Genomic DNA, 22,386 nt, shown 5'->3' with positions numbered 1-22,386 from the left:
AAAATGTTGTGCCTATGAAAATCAAAGTCATTATTTTCTTGCGTTCAAGTTCTCGCTCCTTCTCTGCAGACTCGTCAACCACAGATGCCCAGCTCCCTGGCTGTTACTTACTTTTATTGCTTATCGCCGCTGAGGCCATCGAGGCTTTCCACGTCGGCACAGGCAGGAGGCACACGTGGGACACGGCGATGATCAAGGACGATTCTTGGCAATTATCTCTAGAAGGCTAACGGGCTCTCCTTCCCTCCGTGAATGATCATTCCATTATTAGGATAGTTTTCAAAACTACCAAGCACTCTCTTTCTTATTGGGGGGGGGGGGAGAGAGCTCCCTCTGTGTAGTCCAAGAAATAGAAAAGATTCTGGGGTGGGGGGGGAATTTCTGCTGTGATCTCTACAATCGTATCTGCTGGGGTCAGACCTCCATACGTCTAGTGGTCTGTTGGGCGATCCACTCCTTGATTTCTTGGGCAACTTTGGAATTTAGCTCTCAGGCCTCTTGGAAAATATGACTACTTTATTAATACACTGATTAACAATTTTTTTAAACAAAGCCACTAACCCCCCCAAATCGTACTCTCTGAAAATCTGGCCCTTCTCAAAGACAAAGCTACTGACTGCCCCTCTCGACTTCTATGTCCCTTTGATATCTTGGGCTGATCTTGTCTCAGAACTGCTTGAGAATTTAAGTTTAAGCCTAAACAACTCTAACGCCTTCCACCGAAGGGACCGCTCCGATACTCGACATGGAACTTTACACGTGGGCCAGCTAATCCCAGCCAGGTCGGTGCCGACTCAACCTACCCTTCAGAACCCCGGCTATCCTGTGCCGTGTCTCGTTTACCGAAGATGCCTTTCCCTTGGGAGGTTTGGGGATGGGCAAGAGCCCATTGCTACCACCTGGGGACTGATTCGAGTAGGAGGAATGAGGCGACTTGGGGATGTAATGCAGGATGGGGATTCTGGCTCCTTTTCCCGGGGCTGTGCTCGCGACACTTTTCTCTCCATTATTGACCACCAGAGCCGAGGAGGTTAGGTTGCCCTGACTGAGAGAACTCCGGGATAATGGGAAATTCCCATCGAGCTTCTTGAGTTCCAGGAGTTGTTCTCTAGCCTGGCAAAGAGCTTCAGTCAGTTCGAAGCGTTCTTCACACTCCCTCCGCACTGTTTCCTGAAGAAAAGTGTTCTGAAATGGGAAAAAAAGAGCCCGCTGTAAATGGCAGAGCACACACGGAGGGCTGGCTATGGGGTAACATTTCTGGAAAGACAATGGGGCAGCCAGAGTTCTGGGGTTCTCCTGTCAGTGACTTCCTCTGTCATCCCACATGAATAACACAGGCTCACGGAATGGGAAAGCTGGAAACCTCCGAGTCCAGCTCCCTCCTTTTACTGAGGACAAAGGAAAGGTCAAGCCAACCGGCTTTGATTAAATTCCTGCTGTGGGCCAGACCCTGCGCCAAGTGTCGGAAGAGTCGCCCATCGATGCCAGTGTGAGACATAGGACTGATCTCCACCAGGATGGTGTTCTTTGAAGCCCTTGCAGCTTCCTATCGCTGGCAGAGTGCTTTGTTTGTTCATGGGGATGTGACCAAGCTATGATACACTTGTAATGCAACACAAGAAAAGTACACACACACACACACACACATACACACACACACATATATAACATATATGTATAAGATCATATATGTATAATACACACATATATGTTGTTGTTTATCAGTAGTATTAACTCCCTGTGGTCCCATTTGGGATTTTCTTGGCAGAGATATTTAAATGATTTGCCATTTCTTTCTTGAGCTAATCTTACAGATGAGGAAACTGAGGCAGAGCCAAGTGATTTGTCCAGGATCCTATAGCAAGGTAAATATCTGAGATCAAATTTGAACTCAGGAAGATGAGCCTTCCTGACTTCAGCCTGGCATTCTATCCACCCTGCCACCTAGCTGCCCAGCTCTCTCTCTCTCTCTCTCTCTCTCTCTCTCTCTCTCTCTCTCTCTCTCTCTCTTTCTCTCTCTCTTTCTCTCTCTCTCTCTCTCTCTCGATATATTATATATATATCGATATAACTACATTGATAGCTAAATTTTTAACCATTCTGAGACAATCTTGTCTGCTGGGATTGGTTCAAAGCTGTGAAAATTTCATACTAGTCTGTCCCCTTTTCTTTGGTACCCTCCCAAGATGAACTTTGGATTTTAAAAAGGGTAAGTTTAGATATTAAGTTTAAAGTCACTCTCTGATTGAATTAAGTTACAACTTGCCCCACTCGCTGTTTGAATTACGAGAGTGGATGTAGAAAGGAATGGACACATGCACTCTGAAGCCATTCTAAAGGTCTCCTGACTCCTGGCTGCCCAAAGACCCTTGTTCCTTGCCCCTCGTGATTCCTAGGCATCCCAAAGACCTGCCAGGCTGAGGTTGGAATCCTCCAGCTGGAGGGGCTTTAGAAAGGGATGCTTCTAAGAGCATAAAGTTGAGTCGTGAGAGGAAGGAAGGGCTTTTTCCAGGGAATCCAGAGAGAGAAGGTGTGTGTGTAAGCCTGGCTCTTGGAGGGGGCTTGCTAAGGGAACAGCCAGCCACGTGTGGCTAGAGGCCTTTTCTTCCTCTGGTCCACTTTTTAGTATTTAATAAATGGTTATAAATGAAGATACAGTCTCCAGAGAATTTGAGTCTTAACAAGGCCAATGATAAGAAGGGTTCTGGTTATCAACAATACTTCACAGTCTACAAAATGCTTTCAGATTCCCTTTCAATTAATCTTCATGACAAGTAGACGAGATATCCCTATCCCCATCTGACAAATGAAGATGGTAATCCTCAGGGACCATAAGCTTCAGGGACTCATCCGCTTGTCATATGACTAGTAAGTAACAGATCAGGAACTTAAATCCAGGTCATACAAATCATTTTTCCTTCCTAGACCTCAGTTGCCTCATCTGTAAAATGAGAAGGTTGGCCTACATGGTTTCCAAGATTGCTTCTAAGCTCTACATTTATGATCCATACAGGCAAAATTAAAATGGCCATTTTGTGTAATTCAATTAATTTAAAAAAAACAAACAAGTTCTGTTCAACTAATTTATGTCTGTAAATATAGCCAAGTCATTATAAAGTTTAAGATTCTATGCCCAAAAAAGACTGCCTGCCCTTCGATCCAGCCATAGCTTTGCTGGGTTTGTACCCCCAAAGAGATCATAAACAGACTTGTACAAAAATATTATTAGCCGCGCTTTTTGTGGTGGCAAAAAACTGGAAAACGAAGGAATGCTCTTCAATTGGGGAATGGCTGAACAAACTGTGGTATATGCTGGTGATGGAATACTATTGTGCTAAAAGGAATAATGAACTGGAGGAATTCCATGTGAACTGGAAAGACCTCCAGGAAGTGATGCAGAGTGAAAGGAACAGAACCAGGAGAACATTGTACACGGAGACTGATATACTGTGGTAAAATCAAATGTAATGGTCTTCTGTACTAGCAGCAATGCAATGACCCAGGACAATTCTGAGGGATTTATGGAAAAGATGCTACCCACATTCAGAGGAAGAACTACAGGAGTGGAAACACAGAAGAAAAACAACAGCTTCAACACATGGGCTGATGCAGACATGGTTGGATGATGTGACACTAAATGACCACACCAATGCAACTATCAATAATATGAAAATAAGTCTTGATTGATCACACATGTTAAAACCAATGGAAATGAGCATTGGATATGGGGGGGGTGAAGGGGGTGAAGGGGAAAATAAAAACAAGAATCATGTAACCATGGAAAATTTTTCTAAAAAAATAAAATATTAAAAAAGGCAAAAAAAATAAAAATAAAATAAATAAATAAAAATAAAGTTTAAGATTCTAAACAGAAAAAAATCTTCCTTCAGTTTTGATCTAATTAAATCTAAGAGCAATTGTTGCTGTGAGCTGAGCTGAACATATAGGAAAGGGTCATGGTAAGCTGATCCTCCAAGTGTTTAAGATGCATGTAATTGTGGTTCATGAGTAATTACAGGTCTGGAGAAGCACTAACAGGGTCCTGATTGTCAAAATGGAAAGAGAGGAAATTCTTCAAAAGATCCACTAGTGAGACTGACTTTGATTTCTGACAAAGTTCTAGGTGATTCTCTAGTGAACGTCTAGAAGAGGAAGTAGTGATCCCAGAAATCCAGAATGGTTCCATCAAGAAATCATGCTAGACTTAACATTTTCCCCCTCCCCTCTTTATTTAAACAGGGTTACTAGACTGGCATGTTAGGGGGATGTTGTGGATAGAGTTAATGGAGCAATTAATAAAGTCTTTCATGTGATTCTAGTGGAAAAGCTGGAGACAAACTAGAAAAGTATCATCGAATGGATTTGGAAATGGTTGAACGACTGAATCCAGAAAGCAGTCATTAACGGTTCAGTGTCAACTTGGAAGGACATTTCTAGAGGAGTGTCTTGGGCATTTATCCTTGGCCCTGCACTGATCAGCATTTTTATAAGTCACGTAGATGAAGGCAGAGATGTGATTCTCGTGCTTTCATGAACGGTCTCAAGTCTCCACTCCAGTCCCCCCTCCACTGTGACAATGCCATCCCTTATTAATGAACTCCCATGGCTTCCTCTTACCTATGGGTTCAAACAGAAAATCTTCTGGCCGTTAAAGTCCTTCCTACATTGGCCCCTTTCTGCCTCTCCAGGCTTCTCACACCTTAGTTCCCCACCACGTAATTTGTGACCCAGTGGCGCTGGCCTCCTTGAAGTTCCTTCGTCCAGACATTCCATCTCTTGACTCGGGGCATTTTCATGGATTGTCCCCCAGACCTGGAATGCTCCCCTCATCTCGACCTCTTGGCTTCCTGGCTTCCCTGAAGCCTCAGCTAAATTCCCACCTTCTACAAGAAGCCTTTCCAGAGCCCTTTAATACCAGTTCTCTTCCCTATGAGATCAGCTCTGCCTTGTCCTGCCCAGATCTCCTTTGTACAGTCGTGGGCATGTTGTCATGCCATTAGACTATGATCTCCAGGGAGAGTCTTCTGCCTTCCTTTGTATTCCTAGCACTTAGTACCGTGCCAGGCACACAGATGGTTCTTAAATCAATGCTTGTCTTGATATCAAAGGTACAGATGATGCACTGCTCGGAGGGAGAGCCAATGTCCTGGATGACGAAAGTCAAGGTGAAGGATAATCTCTCGAGCAGCAGGCTAATAAGGATGGCTTTTAAGAGGGAGAAATGCGAAGCATTACGCTCGCATACAAAAAATCATATTGCACGAGGGAGATGCGGCTAAACAACAGTTTAGATGAAAAAGATTTGGGGGTTTTAGCAGGCTGAATTCACTTTGAATTAACTGAGTAATATAGCAGCTGAAAAAAAAAGCATAGTAGCAGAAGCAGAGTCCAGAGAGAGGGGGTAGTGAGGGGCCTGTTCTACTCTGCCATGGTCAGACTACATCGGGGACACGTATTTCTTTCGGGGTACCACATGTTAAGAAAGCTGTTAATAAAATCCAGGCGAGGGCTGTCAGAGTAATGCTGCCTGCAAGGTGAGGAGTCATCCAGATGCCATTTCAAAGGAAATTGGAAGATGGGGCTGCCCGGGCCTCACTTTCCCTCATCTGTAGAATGGAGGTATTGGACTAAATGACTCTGGAATTCTCTTCCAACTCTAGAGATCCGATTCCATGATCAATTGGGTTCATTTGGCCCCTTCCTCCATGGGGACCTTCTGGTGACGGGCTTTCTTTGTTCCCCAACGTAGGAGGTTTCGGTGCCTTTAGGAAAGAAGCCAAAGGACTGGTCGTGTGAAGAACAATGGATTTGTTTCAGTTGGTCCTAGTGGGTGACCGTCTCTGGGGGGCTTTGAGGGAAGATTGGGTGACTATCTCTCAGCAGTGCTGATGGGAGGATTTTCGTTGTGAGACTCGGACTCTGGCTTCTGAGAACCCGTCAAACTGAGCCTCTAAGTTTTGTCAACTGACTCCCTCCCTTCCTTCTCAACCCCCGAAGCCCTTGTTAAAAAATGCTTGAATTTAATATTTTTTAAACAGATAAACATACGAGATAACACTTACTTTGCTTCCTGTCACATTACAGCAATAAGAAACCTTCTAAAATACTCAGATGGTTCTGCCCAAGTTTTCCCAAATATAATAAGATGAGATTCCTATGAAAAGAAAGCATCTCATTTTGTTCTTTGTTTACTACTTAAGTCCACTGGTAAAGGGTGATCATAATGTCTAGGAAGTCTCGGCTCCAATACTTAATATGATTAGACTGAAAGGACAAAGTACACCAGAGATGCCAATTCCCTTGAGGAAATTCATTTCATTTAAAAAAAAAATTTTTTAACTCTTAACTTCTGTGTATTGGCTCCTTGGTGGAAGAGTGGTAAGGGTAGGCCATGGGGGTCAAGTGACTTGCCCAGGGTCACACAGCTGGGAAGTGTCTGAGGCTGGATTTGAACCTAGGACCTCCCATCTCTAGGCCTGACTCTCCATCCACTAAGCTCCCCAGCTGCCCCAAATTCATTTCATTTTAACATACAAAGAAAACTTGGTGATAGCTAACAGTGAGGTGAGTGGCAAAAATGATAAGTGCAATGATCTTGTAGAACGAAATGTGTTGGTAAGAGTTCTAATGAAAGAAAAAAGCCAAATTCATTCAATTGACAACAATTCAAATAATAGAACTAGTTAGGAATGCATGCAAAGGGTTGAAATTATTATGAAATTATGGGAGGCTAAGCTGAAAGGATGAAGAGGATCCCAAGTTCTCTCTATGCAAACCTATAGCCCACAAGACGGACCTTGGCTGCCGGTGGCACTCCGGGTCAAACTTGGATGTTCTCAGAATAGGGCCCACTGCTCTGTGACTCATTTCTTAGGGTGATTAGTTTTCAGGGCAAAAAAAAAGAGTCTAAATCTTCTATTCTTTCTTAGAAAGAAGAGGTCCTGCTGAAATGAAGATTCTGGTTTTCATGGAACATTTCTTTTTTTCTTTGGCTTCCTTGGGATATGTGTCTTCTGGTGGACTCTGAATCCAGGGACAGATTACTTTTTAAAATCTAATTCCTAGGGGGCAGCTGGGTAGCTCAGTGGAGTGAGAGTCAGGCCTAGAGACGGGAGGTCCTGGGTTCAAATCCGGCCTCAGACACTTCCCAGCTGTGTGACCCTGGGCAAGTCACTTGATCCCCATTGCCCCCATTACCACTCTTCCACCGAGGAGCCAATACACAGTATTGACTCCAAGATGGAAGGTAAGGGTTTAAAAACAAAATTAAAAATAAATAAAAATAAATAAATAAAATGAGAACCGCATTGGATACATTTAAATGTAACTTAGTTTCACCCCAAATGGAAAGGTTATAAAAATTATATAGAAGAAAAAAATAGATAAATGTCAAAAGGAAAATAAAGGATTTTCCCATCTGTCCAAGATTTTTTTATATATGTTTAAAAAATGGCCAACTTTCCACATTCACTGTAGAGGAGTTGTTTTTTTTTTTTTTTCAATTCTGAGTTATTTTCAATTCCAAAAAAAATGAGGTGAGAAAAGAGAAATAACTTGCTGAGCAACTTTATCATTCTGAAGGTGAGAATCTCATTTGAGTCAGGAAGCATCTGTAGTCAGCAAACTTGGAGGGCTGAGCCAGGAAAGAAATCCTGCCATTTCTGAGCCTTGGGGCCAGGGATTAGTTCTAGCTCTGTGGATTCTGGGAGTCAGAATGGTCCCCTGGACCCAAGTGGAGAAGTCTCAGTTCTCGCCTTGTCTCTGTCACTGACAAGCACCAAGAAACCCTGTGAATGGCCTTTTCTCATAAAACAGGGATCATATAAAAACTTGGCTTTGCCAAACAGAAGGGTTCTAAGGTGAAAATTCATCAAAGCCTTGTAGATTAAAATAAAATTTATAAACTACTCTGCTTAGAGCACAGCCTCCCAGCAGTTTGGAGACTGGCTGATGGCACTGTGACGCTCTGAGCCTTCTTATTCAGAGTCCCCCAGACCACTGATGGAAGAGGGGGGCCGCCCGAGAGACCACGATGACTTAAAAGTACATGCCAGCTCACTGGACAGTTGGAAAGGTGGGCAGTGTAGAAGGTGCCACGGAGCAAGGCTGGACAGAGTGACTCTCAATTCACTGAGCTACCCAGCTGCCCCCTTTTCTCTCATATTTTTTTAAAATAATTTTTTATTTTTAGAAAAAATTTCCCTGGTTACAAAAGTCATGTTTTTACTTTACCTTTCACCCCCTTCACCCCCCCCTCCATCCCCTGACTTCCCCCCTTCCCTCCTCTCCCACCATAGATAATTCGCATTTCCACTGGTGTGGTCAGTCAAGACTTATTTACACACTACTGATAGTTACATGGGTGTGGTCTTTTCAGGTCTATATCCCCAGTCATGTTCTCATCAACCCAAGTGTCCACTCAGTTGTTTTTCTTCTGTGTTTCTACTCCTGCAATTCTTTCTCTGAATGTGGATAGTGTTCCTTTCCATAAATCCCTCCGAATTGTCTTGGATCATTGCATTGCTGCTAGTACAGGCATCCATTACATTTGATTTTACCATAATATATCAGTCTCTGTGTACAATGTTCTTCTGGATCTGCTCCTTTCACTCTGCATCACTTCCTGGAGGTCTTTCCAGTTCACATGGAGTTCCTCCAGTTCATCATTCCTTTGAGCACAATAGTATTCCATCACCAGCAGATACCACAATTTGTTCAGCCATTGCCCAATTGAAGACTATACCCTCCCTTTCCAGTTTTTTGCCACCACAAAGAGAGCAGCTATAAATATTTTCATACAAGTCTGTTTATCTATGATCTCTTTGGGGGTACAAACACAGCAATGGTATGGCTGGATCAAAGGGTAGGCAGTCTTTTATCACTCTTTGGGCATTATTCCAAATTGCCATCCAGAATGGTTGGATCAGTTCACAACTCCACCAGCTGAGCATTAATATTCCAATTTTGCCACATTCCCTCCAACATTCATTACTCTCCCCTGTTATCATTTTAGCCAATCTGCTAGGCGTGAGGTGATACCTCAGAGTTGTTTTGATTTGCATTTCTCTAATTATTAGAGATTTAGAACATTTTCTCATGTGCTTATTGATACTTTTGATTTCTTTATCTGAAAATTGCCTATTCATGTCTCTTGCCCATTTATTAATTGGGGAATGGCTTGATTTTTTATACAATTGATTTAGCTCCTTGTATATTTGAGTAATTAGACCTCTGTCAGAATTTCTTGTTATAAAGATTTTTTCCCAGTTTGTTGTTTCCCTTCTGATTTTGGTTGCATTGTTTTCCCTTGTACAAAAAACTTTTTAATTTAATGTAATCAAACTTATTTATTTTACATTTTGTAATTTTCTCTTTTATTTAACATTGTACTAGAGACACTAGCAGTAGCAATTAGAGAAGAAAAAGAAATTGAAGGTATTAAAATAGGCAAGGAGGAGACTAAGCTATCACTCTTTGCAGATGATATGATGGTCTACTTAAAAAATCCTAGAGAATCAACTAAAAAGCTAGTAGAAATAATCAACAACTTTAGCAAAGTTGCAGGATACAAAATGAATGCACATAAATCATCAGCATTTCTATATATTTCCAACACATCACAGCAGCAAGAGGTAGAAAGAGAAACATCATTTAAAATCATCCTAGACAATATAAAATGCTTAGGAATCTATCTACCAAAACAAATACAAGAATTATATGAACATAACTACAAAACACTTTCCAAAAAAATAAAACTAGATCTAAACAATTGGAAAAACATTGATTGCTCATGGGTAGGACAAGCTAACATAATAAAAATGACCATTCTACCCAAATTAATTTACATATTTAGTGCCATACCTATCAAACTACCAAAAACATTTTTTACTACATTAGAAAAAACTATAACAAAGTTTATTTGGAAGAACAAAAGATCAAGAATATCAAGGGAAATAATGAAAAAAAAAACATGAAGGAAGGTGGCTTAGCAGTACCAGATATTAAGCTATACTATAAAGCAGCGGTAATCAAAACAATATGGTACTGGCTAAGAGATAGAAGGGAGGATCAGTGGAATAGACTTGGGGTAAGTGATGTCAGCAAGACAGTGTATGATAAACCCAAAGAGTCCAACTTTGGGACAAAAATCCACTATTTGACAAAAACTGCTGGGAAAATTGGAAAACAATATGGGAGAGATTAGGTTTAGATCAACATCTCACACCCTACACCAAGATAAATTCAGAATGGGTGAAAGACTTGAATATAAACTATAAGTAAATTAGGTGAACACAGAATAGTATACTTGTCAGATCTCTGAGAAAGGAAAGACTTTTCTCTTATATTTTAAAGAGAATTCTGACACTTGAATCCTCTCCTTCCCTCCTCCTGCCACCCCACTGAGTTGGTAAAACAACCTTATATAGATTTTACACGTGTAATCATGGAAGACATTAGAACATTTTGTATTCCTGGGGTGCTTTCCGCTTTGTGCTCATGTGTAGAAGCAGAGCATGGGGCTAGGAAATAGATGGAGCTCAGCTATCCAGGATTTCTCTGCCAGGGCCCCCCTCCTCTCCAGTCTGGGCTTCTCTTCATCCTCCTTCTTGTCTGTGGGATGTGGTACTCTCTGACTGGTCACTTCCAGACACCCACATTTCTGCTCTCTCAGGGAGTTAGTCTTCCAAGGTCCTGGGTTCTTCGGTCCTCCTTCATATGTATGTGTATGTATATTTAGACTTCCCCTGCCTTCTCTTTTCTTCAGATGACGGTAGCTGTTGTATTTCCTTGAGCCATTTCCTATTTAGTCTTTACCTTTATTTATTGTTTCTTTAATCAGTCCTGTAAGACTTCCTTAGAGCTGTCTCTCTCTCCCTTTCATCCAGAGATAATAATAACTTCAGAGGGAATCAATTGCCTAAGAGGAGGGTTTGAGTTCTAACTACAAAAGTCTCATCCTCTCTCTCTCCAACCTTCCCTCCAATAAATGCTTCCCTTCCTTCTCCACCAACATAAAGTTATTTCGCTGCATCCAGTCTATCGTCTCTCCTTTCTTCGGCAAGCGTCATCGGCACCTCTCTGCTCTCTTCCTTGGAACCTTGTTGCCTTTGCCTTCCCTCCCTTCATCTTCAGGATTTCTGAAGCTTTTCCCACTTCTTTCTGGAGCTTCTTCCTCCCTTCGCACTCCTCTGGGTCGATGCTCGCAGGTCTGGGGGTTCCAGGTGTCTGAAAGCCAGCTCATCTGTCCACACTCCTAAGCTGTTGTTAGGGGAAATCTTCCTTCTCCTGGGAGGGGACCCACAGCCTTCTTTGGCCTGAGGAAAGGGTATCTCTTATACCTCTGAAATGCATTTCTGGCTTACACATTATGATCCCAAGATGACTTCCTCAGGCACCTCTGCTCCGCTGTTTCCTGAATCACCCAGAAACATTATCTTTTAATGAAAAGCTGATGATGCAGTTCATCCCACCCATCCTCGCCCTAATTCTAGTTCACATTTATGCCCCCTCTCCAGTCCAAACCCCAATCCAGTGCATCGCTTAAGTGGGCCTAGGAATGCGTCAGAAAAACCAGCTTACATCCCCTAGTGCCATTGCTTCTTCCCCAATCATTGCTGCCTAAGTGGAATATCACCATAAAGTAGTAGAGACCCTAAAAGAAATACCCTTCCTTTCTGGTCTGAAGCAGAGGTACTCCCGTAGGCCCAAGGATTTAGGCCACTACAATTATGTCCCTTAAATTCATCTCAAGTGAAAGGCTAAGTGGGAACCCCATCCTATCCAGGGGTTCCCAAACATTTTTGGCCTACCGCCCTCTTTCCAGAAAATATATGACTTAGCGCCCCTGTCACATACTATCACCGTCCCCAAATGCCCCTGTGGCCATCACCGCCCTCCTGGACCGCTGCAGCACCCACCAGGGGGCGGTGGCGCCCACTTTGGGAATCACTATATAGACCCTTTCTAGAAAGCTGCTTTCCCAAAGAATCCTCCCTGGCAGGGGTCCTCAGCTGTGCTCCTGACTCTCTCCCCAGAGTCCACCTCAGACTTCTCTTCTTCCATCTTCCCTTGTAGCCCTTACCAAAGGCAAAAACAGAGAAAGCATCAATATCTTGCTGGTACCCGGCCTGCCCCTTCTCCCCGCCTCCCTCTGCACCCCCGTCTCTGACTGATAAGTCCAGAGCTGGGCTCATCCAGATTCCCAGAGGTCCCCTGGTACTCCTGCTCTCAGAGCTGATGCTTTTGGCACACTTTATGGGCCTTCATCTCCTGGGCTCCACTGATTACTCCTCTCCCTCCTCCTCATGTAGGTGAAACTCACCTGAGGATCCTAATGTCGTGGGAAGGCAAATAAGACAGGGGTTGTTACCCCATTTTACAGATGAGGAAAATGAGGCCCTCCGAGCGGAAGTGATTTATCAGAAGTAGGATCTGAACTAGGAACCAGGCCTTCTGATTCTTAGCCCAGCATTCTTCTCACCACCCTGGTTTCCTCGTCTTCCTTTCCTCACTCTAGAACATGTTCAGGTGTCCTATCATGTCTGTGGCCATCTTTTTATTTATTTGACTGAAAATCTCTTTTCTTAATGTCCTGCAACTGCATTCCTGACCGTTACTGTCCGGTGTACTTGGGAAAAAACATACAACTTCCATCCAATTGCCGTTCATCCTCTGCTTCCATCTTTTCTCAGTTGTCCTGTCCTTGTCTTTGTTCAATATGATCCAGTTTTCCAAATGTCTTCATGATTAAAGTATTTAGGAACTAGCCAATATTTTGAACAACCGAAGAAAGCCAACATTATGAGAACTTTATATTATGGAAAAAACGACACCTTTTCATATTTAGATATTCAGTTGGCCAAACCAGAATGTAAATGTGGCCAAAATAATGAAAAACATATAAGGCAAGAAACTCAAACAAAAAGGGAATTCTTTAACAATTCAGGCTGTAGGACGATTTGCTACTAACGGAAAATGAAAGAAAGTACAAATGGCAAAGCGTTTTTGAAATGAAAATAAAAGGTAATCATCCCAAATGATCCTCCAGCAGAAATTTGGTCGCCAATATGTCACTGGGTTAAAAAATTCAAAGATGCTTCGACTCAGAGTTTTAGCTGATAAGACGCGATTCAGTAACAATCTAGAGTCGGAACACCATAGAAATGGAAGGTAGTTCGGATATTCTCTAGCTATAACCTCCCTCTCCCAGAAGAGGGGAGAGTGAGGGGCAGAGAAGGGCAATGACGCATTCAAGGTGCCGTAGCTGGAGTTGGAGGCAGAGCTGGGACTCTCTGGCCCAGACCTCCCTTCCCTGAACATCTTACATCCATTATTCTAATCACACTATCCATCCAACTCGTTCCTACCTCTTCCTGGGCCTGATTAAACTGCTGCACGAGCTGGGTATGCTCCTGGGTGATTTTGTCTAATTCATCTGATTTCTGTTTTATCTCCTTCCTCAAATCCTCTGAAATGGAGTCATTATTGTTCATCTCCTTCCTCAGGCGGGATTCAAAATCCATCACCAAAGCTTTAAGGCCTTGGATTTCTGCTTCTTTCACTGTCATTTTTTCAGAAAACTGCATCTGGGTCTCCTGGAGCTTCTTCTCTAGAAGGGCCACTTCCCTCCTCAGATCATGGGTAGCATCGTCTATTAAGTCGTTTATCTAGAAGGGAAAGCACATGTTAGGACAAAGTCCCCCAAATCTGGATGGCAATCAATTGCTTATAACAGACAGACTAATTCACTATATTATTTTGATGGTTAAAAAAGAAAATTATAGTTTCTTCCTCTCTCCCTCCCCCTCCTTCCCCCTCTTCCCCTCTTCTCCTCCCTCTCTTTTCTTCCTTCCTTCCTTCCTTCCTTCCTTCCTTCCTTCCTTCCTTCCTTCCTTCCTCCCTCCCTCCTTCCNTATCAATAAAGCATTTATTAAGCACCTGCTATATGCCAAGCACAGTACTTGAATTGAGAGTACAAAGACAAAGTAAAAGTCTGTGCCCTTCAGGAGTAACAGAGAGAAAAGAGACATTAAATAATTGGGGGGGGGCACTAGTAGTTGGGGGTCAGGGTGGGAATCAGGAAGAGCTTCAGATAGAAAATAAGACTGGGTGTGAGCCAGGTCTTGAAGGAAGCTAAGTAGTTTAGTTACTTATATATCTGAAGGTGTGGAGCTAGACCAGCTTCTTTCTATCTTCCTCTCTTTCTTTCTCTCTCTTCTCTTCTCTTCTCTTCTCTTCTCTTCTCTTCTCTTCTCTTCTCTTCCCTTCTCTTTTCTCTTCTCTTCTCTTCTCTTCTCTTTACCTTTCTTTTTTTTCTGCCCTTACCTTCTGTGTTAGAATCAATATGGTGTATTGGTTCCAAGACAGAAGAGTGGTAAGGGCTAGGCAATGGGAATTAAATTATTTGCCCAGAGACATATAGCAAAGAAATATCTGAGGCCAGATTTGAACCTGTGACCTCCCATCTCTAGGCCTGGCTCGCAATCCACTGAGCCACCCAGTTGCCCCCTATAATTTATTTCTTAAAAATTAAAACTATAGGTTTTAATTTTGCCCCTTTAAATGCTGTCATGCAAAAACTAATTTAATTTATAAGGAAATTCTCAAAATCATTGTGGCTGATTTTGTGCATACTTTGAACTGCAGTTCAAGATTGAACTGGTGGACCACAAAAGTAGGTTTCTTGGGTCTATTTTGATTTTCAGCAGCTAGGAGGATGCTTTGCACACTTAATAAATGGCCTTTGAATGAATGCTGAACAAATAGATTTGAATCTGCATCCCTGGAGTCAAGTTCCTGTCTGAATGTGGTCATCCTAACTGGGGAGTTCAATGTCATGGCTTATCTCAACACTCTGGTCTCCTTCTATGAGAGATATTGATCCAAGTGACATCCAAATTATTCATCTTGAAGAGGGATCCACAGGGTTATGAGCCATCTTGGAACCATGGGTATTCTTAGTATTTTATCACAATGCCTTCTGAAAGATGGAAGTTTGAGGGAAAAATTTGGAGAAACTTGTACTAGTATTATTTGAGTTTGAAATTATCTACATCAGTGATGGGCAAACTTTTTAAAGAGGGGCCAAAGGAAAGGAAATGCTCCTGTCAGTCTGTTTCTAAGGCAATTCTTTGGAAGTTTCATTGTATTTTATCCTACTCATTGTATTTGTCAGATTAGGAATAATATCACGAGGCCAGATAGAACATTTCAGGGGGTCGTATCTGGCCTACTGGCTGTAGTTTGCCCACCACTGATCTACACTATTGTAAAGCAATGGTCTGTAGAGTTTAAGGTCCAAAGCCCACTTTCATAGAGGGAAAAAAAAAGAATCGAACCCCTGTATCTTCTGCTAAACAATGGGGAAAATCATGAGGAATTATACTTCTGATGACATACCAGTAAAGAAATCATAATTATTATAAATGAATCCCATGAAAGGCATAGATATTGTCGAATTACAAATGGTAGCTTAACTAACATGAATCTACAAATCGCCTGGAAGATACCTGTGGATAACTGTTGTTTTTTCAGTTGTGTCTCACTCTATGTGACCCCATTTGGGATTTTTTTGGCAGAGTGGTTTGCTGTTTCTATCTCCATCTCATCTGACAGATGAGGAAACAAAGGGAAACTGAGTTAAGGTACTTGCCCAGGGTCATACAGTTAGTAAATGCCTGAGGCTAGATTTGAACTCAGTTCTTCTTGACTCCGGACCCAAACTCAATCCACTGTGCCACCCAGCTTCCCTGTGGATAATTAGTGGTCCTCAAATAACATTTTAAGAAACATTGCTGTGGATTAACTGTTCAGGCAAGATTTGTTTCTAATGTGAAGTTCACATTAGAAAACCTATTCACCATGGCTAGTATTTTTTAATGTTAGATGATTAATAAGTTATAAGTAAATTAGGCAATTCCTAATTATGCCCACACCATCTGTGGATCACAATTGGTACCACAAAGCATCTGGCCAAAGTTTGATCAGAAGAATATGGTTATGGCCCTAATCAGTCTGTGCCTGTCCTCCATTTGTGTTCTTCCTTGGTCCGGTTAATTGGATTAAATGTAATTTAGGAATGGTAATCCCAATCTGCTTAAGGTTGCAGGTCAAATTGATGCTCCTACAAGAACCCTTCCTCCCTGGCTATTCAAGGTCTTGCTCCTATCCTGGTCTCGAGCTTTGGGAATGCCCATATTCAGTGAAAATCGGGTCCCGAAGGCCAGGCTGGGGGGTTCCTCACTCTGGCCCCCTCTTATTTCTCTCCAGCATCTACCTCTGAGCCGAGCTTGGCTCTGTCACTTGGGCATGCAGCCCAAGCGGTCCAGAGCCCAGCTGGCAGGTGAGGGGTGCCTGTTCCCATCTCCCCAGCCAGTGTCCACCCTCGGCGCCACAAACCTTCTTCTGAAGCTTCTCTTGTTCTCTCTGATACTGTTTTATTATTTCTTGGTGTTTTTCCTTTTCAATGGCAAGTTCCAGTTTGGCTTCTTCCTTTATCCGAAGAGCTAGCTCCTGGCACTTTGCCGCGTGTTGGAGTCGCTCTTTATTAAGTTCAGATTCAAGCTGGAAAGTAGAGTTTCACACACATACACACAGAGAGATACTCATTTTCATAGCAGAACAAGGACATGGAAATTACTGAGACCTATTTCATGGTCTAGTGAACAGGGAGAAGAAAAACTATGTACTGGATTGTTAGAGCTGGTGCCTGTGAGGCCATCTAGTCCAAGCATCTCGTTTGTCAGGGCCATAGAGCTAGGCAGCGGCAGGAGTTGAACTCAGGTCCTGTGATTCCAGATATTAGTCAGACTGTGCCTAGAGGACTGCATCCAGTTTTGGAGCACCACATTTTAAGAGGAGCATCAATAAATTAGAGTGGGCATCCCATGAGAAGAACAATGGAGACAAGAAAGGATCTTGACATTGCAAAAAAAAAAAATGGTTAAAAGAGTGGAGAGTGTTTTTAATCTGAAGACAAGAGCTAATGTGGACAGAGACCATAGATCTAGAGGTGGGGAGAACCTGAGAAACCAGTGAGTCCAACTCCCTCATTTTAGAAATGAGGAAACTGAGGACCACTGAAGACAAATGACCTGCCCATGTCAGAGGCAAGATATGAACCCAGGATCTCTTTTTCATAGTCTGTATATTTCTTTCTATGTTACCATACTCTTTTCCTTCAGAACTATCTTCAAATATTTGAAGATGTAGAAGTAGGATTAATCTTATTTTGCATTAGACTATGCCAGCAGGTAGAACTAAGATCAATGAGGAGATATTATAGTGATGTTAATAAAAAGTCATTAAAAAGAACTTTTTTAAAAATTGAGTTATCAAATAATAGGTAGTCTGCCTTGTTGAGCCACGCCCTCACATAAAATCCAAAGTCAGAGGCTGGAAGAATGTGCAAAGAAAAAAAGAACCTCACCATAATGAGCTTTTGGGATGACAGGGATATTCAAGATAAAATTACAAAAGGGAACAACTCCAAAATATTTACGAATGGCGCTCGAGAAAACAGAACTTGGAGACAAATTCTAAATTAGCATTCCTGGAAGAGATGAAGCAAGAGTTAAAAAAATGTTTTTATAAGTGGATGAGAAGAACCTGTGAGGAAAAATTAGAAAAGAAATAAGAGCTGTGGGAATAAAAACTGGAAAAGGAATTAATAGCTTGGTATAAAAAGCATGAAACCCATTCGAGTAACAAGTTCTGAAAATTTGAATGGACCAAATAGAAGCCAATGACTTCAGAAGACAACAAGAAATATTAAAGCAAAGTCAAAAGGCTGAAAAACAGAAGAAAATATAATGTTATCTCAGAGTAGAAACATCTGAAAAATTAATAGATGTGAAAAAAATTTTAATTATCATTAGAGTAGCTAGTGCCATGACCAAAACAAAAGCCTAGACATCCTATTTCAAGAAATATAAAAGAAGAAAACTCCCCCAGTCTCTTAGAACTAGAGGTCACAAAGAAATAGAAGAAATCCACCAGTCATCTCCTGGGGGGGGGGGAACTAAATGAAAATTCCCAAGAATATGGTAGTCAAAATCCATAGCTTCCAGGTCAAAGCAAAAAATACTGCAAACATCCATCCAGAAAGAAAGAATTCAGGTTCAGAGGAGTGAAAGCTAGGATCACTCCTATAAAGGAGCAGAGAATTTGGAATATGATATATTATATTATATATATATGAAGGCTAAAGGTTTGGACTCATGAAGCTGAATGTAATAATACAGGAAAAATGATGTATTTTTAATGAAAGAGAGGAATTCCAAGTGTTTTTGATGAAAAGACCAGAATTGCAGAGAAACTCTGAAGTACAAACACAGATGTGAAGAGAAACATACAGAGGGTTAGGGCTAGGATTACATGAATGAGCAATGATAAAGGACTAAATAAGAATTATTTACATTCAGATATGGAGAGATGACATATTTGATCCACCTCTGGACCCTACCATCATCAGGCTCCATTGAGGGAACCCAATTAGAAAAGTATGAAGTGATTCTTTTATGTCTCAATGATCTTAAGGAGAGGCAAAGAGGAATACATTGGAGGGAGGTGAAGAAGTTTAGGGGAAATTACTTCAAATGATTAAGTACACAAGTAGACATCTATACAAACAAGGAGGAAGAGAAGAGTGACTTGAATCTCACTCTCATTTGAACTGATCAAAAAAAAAAAGGAAGAATACACATAGAGTTTGATACAGAAAGAAATTTTACTCAGCAGTGAAATGGGAGGTAAATAGAGAAGGAAGAGGATTAGGAATGGGGGTGGGGTGGGGCGGGTAGATAAGGGAGGGATTAGTGCTGAACAAAACAAAGTCTAAGGATGTCCAAAAATACCTAAAACTCTTTCTGAGGCAGCAAAGAATGTGAATCTGAGGAGGTGGTCCTATACTGGGGAACAGCTGGACAAGTTATGGTAAAAGAATGTGATGGGATACTATTGTGCAGAACTCTTATAAACATGATGACCAACCATTATCCCAGAGGACTAATGAGGAAATATGTTATCCACTTCCTGAGAGGTGAAGGATGCAGAAGGCAGACCGAGACAACCATTTTTTTAAACATAATCAACCTAGAAATTTGTTTTGATCTGCCTCCATCTATGTGTGATGATTCTTTGTTTTCTTGTATTCTAATGGGCGAGGAGGGTGAGAAGGCAGATGTCAGCTGCTGAAAACAAGCAAATAAAATCAAGGGGTTGGCCAAAATGACTCCTGAACCTTCTTTTATCTCTACAGCTATGAGTTTTCCATCACTCCAGAATATGTAGTGACTGGTTTATGTATATAATTCATTTGTTAATTTATTTGGATGTAGATTCAAGATCTGCCAATATCTTGGCTAGAGAGATAGTGGCATCATTTGGATGAGGAGAATCTAGAAATTAAATTGTATCCACATCCATATTGCCCTTGTCTTTTTGTCTTACACTGTTAAGTATGAAAGGGCCAGTGAATGGCTTGCTTGGAGCATAGAGGACTGGACCCCTTCGGAAATGCCTCTAACATCCATCCTGCTCTTTCATTCCCCTGCTGACTCCTTAGTCATCCTCTCCGCAGCTATTAGATTACTCTTCCTGAGGCATCACTGATCCTAATCCAAAACTTCTATGGTTTCCCCAACTCTGTTCCATCATCACCTCAGCTCTGCATCACAGACTCCCCCTTCAAGACTCCACCTGTATATTTCCAGCCTTACTTCCCAGGACCCTGCTAAATGCCCCCTTTGCTCCAGCCAACACTGTCGATTCTATATTGATGCATACGATATAGGCTCAGGTCTCTGCTCACATTGTGGCCACCTCTTGAAATGCCGCTAAATCATCTCCCCCTGGTTAAATCCCTCACACAACCCACAATTTTCTTGAAGTATGGACTGTTTTGTAAGGATCTAAAGGCATAAATAACTTCTGGAAAGAGCTCGGCAAACTATAAAGCTCTGATTTAGGGCAAGTTACATAATTATGACTCTACTAATCATGTAATTTATCCCATGCTGCCTGGAACAGTGACTAACATGAATTTGTCCAACTGAACTAAATTACCTCCTTTGCTATAATTCCAGCTAAAAGTGGCCTGGATACCTATGAATAAGTCATCATTTCTTACTTGGAGCATTAAAACTTTATAAATTCATATAAAGATGAAGAATTGTATTCATAGGAAACCTGATCTAGGGCATATTTTGAACATTCCTCGGTATGAGAGGGCATCTTAATACAGAGGAAGACCTTCCTGATCTAGGTTCCACCACAGCCAGTGTGACTCTGAGCAAGGTAGTGAGCCTCTCGGTTCTTAGGCATCTAAGACTATGTAAATTGTGGGGAAGGTACAGACCTGTACTGGTAGAGGGTGTTTCCTCTCTTGGGAGTTCCCTGTACCCATAAAGTCACAGGTTCAGTGACTGATGTATGAGAATCTAGTTGTTGTTTTTTTAAAACCCTTAACTTCTGTGTATTGGCTCCTTGGTGGAAGAGTGGTAAGGGTGGGCAATGGGGGTGGAGTGACTTGCCCAGGTTCACACAGCTGGGAAGTGTCTGAGGCCAGATTTGAACCCAGGACCTCCCGTCTCTAGGCCTGACTCTCCATCCACTGAGCTACCCAGCTGCCCTGAGAGAATCTAGTTTTTGACAGATTAGTAGGATCAATTGTCCTAATTGTCCTCTATTTCTATATTCCAGATTTTATTCTTGGTTGCTACAAATCTTTCCTAAGCTTCAGTGTCTAAATTCTAATCATGGCTACTCCAAGAAGGCTCTCTTAACCCCTTCACACCTTCACTCACTCATTCCTGGAGATCTCCTTTCTTTGTACCACCCAGAGAACAATTTCCTAGTCTTGGTGGGCACCATCCAAGGTAGCAGCACTTTATTACAGTCGCATCTCCTGCAGACACATCAAAATCCTGCCTGTTTCTTGACGTGCTGCTCATTCATTGTCTCTCCAAAGAGAAGAGCCCTGTGTGTGGACAAGTTCTGAATTTTGTACTTCTGTATCCCATAGTTTCTAGCATCATGCCGATGCGACGTGTCCCTCCTCTGGGATTACAGAGATTCCTGTTTGGTGGTTCTACAAACAGAGCCCAGATGATTCCTCGTCAGAGACCTAACCAAGGAGACTCCTGTTCAGAACCGTATTGAGCCAGGTGGCCTCTCAGCTTTCGTCAAACTCTGAGATGTTCTGAATCTATAAAATACTTCTAGACTTCGTGGTGTACTAGAGGCTGCTCAGGCCAGCTCACAAAAACCAATTGTTAAATTTTCGAGGCGAACGTTTATAGCATGGAAATGAGCAAATGCTATAAATCAGGACATGATTTTTATTGATTGTCTAGACTTAATGAAGGGATGGGGAAGATGTTAATAATGAAAATTAAACTTCAAATATGTCTTTCTTACATTCTTTTTTTTTTAAACCTTTACCTTGTATCTTGGAGTCAAGACTATGTATCGGCTACAGGGCAGAAGAGTGGTAAGGGTAGGCAATGGGGGTCAAGTGACTTGCCCAGGGTCTCACAGTTGGGAAGTGTCTGAGGCCGGATTTGAACCTAGGACCTCCTGTCTCTAGGCCTGGCTCTCTCAATCCGCTGAGTTACCCAGTTGCCCCCTTTACATTCTTTTTAGGGAACTGGATGTTAAACATGGGTCAGCACACTAGTGTTTAGATTGCATATTAAAGGTTTTTTAAGTTAAATAAGGAAATAACTAGAAGAACACTAACTGCTCATGGATGGGTTGAGCTAATATAATACAAATTACAATACTTCCCAAGTTAATTGACTTATTCAGTGTTGTCCCAAACAAATTCCCCAAAGAACATTTTACAGTGGTAGGAAAAAATAATGAAATTCATATGGCAGGACAAAAAGTCAAGAATCTCAAGGATAATCATAGAAAGAAGTGGGATGAAAGAGAGGTCAGTAGAACCAGAACTTAAATACTATAAAGCAGTAATGAAAACTATTTGGTACTCACTAAAAAATAATAATAAAAAAATAAAATAAAAGACAAGCTGATCAGGAACAGATTAGTTAAACAATATCCAGATGCCACAAACATAGTAGCATCCCTCCCAAACCCCAGTGATTGAGTGAAGAACTTTTGAATGAATAAAAATTGCTTGGAAAATTTGCCAGTGGTATTCTGGCAGAAACTAGAGTTGACCCAACTCTTCAGACTATCTGGAAAGATGAGCTAGTTCTGAATAGAACCATCATCTAGACAGAAAAAGTCAAGTCATAAGCACATGAGAGAAAAAAGGAAGGTGCTCCCTTTCAGTCTATGGGTTGGGGAAGAGGCTCACAATGAAACAAGTGTTAGGGGTGACAACACAAGTTAATTGATTCTATAAAATTAAAAAGGGGTTAC

General features: G+C 41.7%; 1 protein-coding gene across 1 annotated transcript in view; it reads right to left on the bottom strand.

The window, feature by feature from the left end:
• Positions 1-768: 768 nt before the first annotated feature.
• LEKR1 (leucine, glutamate and lysine rich 1) overlaps positions 769-22,386 on the bottom strand; it is a 159,921-nt gene continuing 138,303 nt past the window's right edge. The window contains exons 9-11 of the mRNA XM_044669532.1: positions 16,399-16,563; positions 13,368-13,667; positions 769-1,185 (exon numbers count right to left, since the gene is read on the bottom strand). Coding sequence (XP_044525467.1) covers positions 769-1,185; positions 13,368-13,667; positions 16,399-16,563 — 882 coding nt within the window. The remainder of the gene's footprint in view (positions 1,186-13,367; positions 13,668-16,398; positions 16,564-22,386) is intronic.

This window comes from Gracilinanus agilis, chromosome 3 (assembly GCF_016433145.1).
Source record: "Gracilinanus agilis isolate LMUSP501 chromosome 3, AgileGrace, whole genome shotgun sequence".
NCBI lineage: Eukaryota > Metazoa > Chordata > Mammalia > Didelphimorphia > Didelphidae > Gracilinanus > Gracilinanus agilis.
The sequence above is the reverse complement of the archived record's forward strand: the minus strand, read 5'-3'. Positions and strand labels throughout refer to the sequence as shown.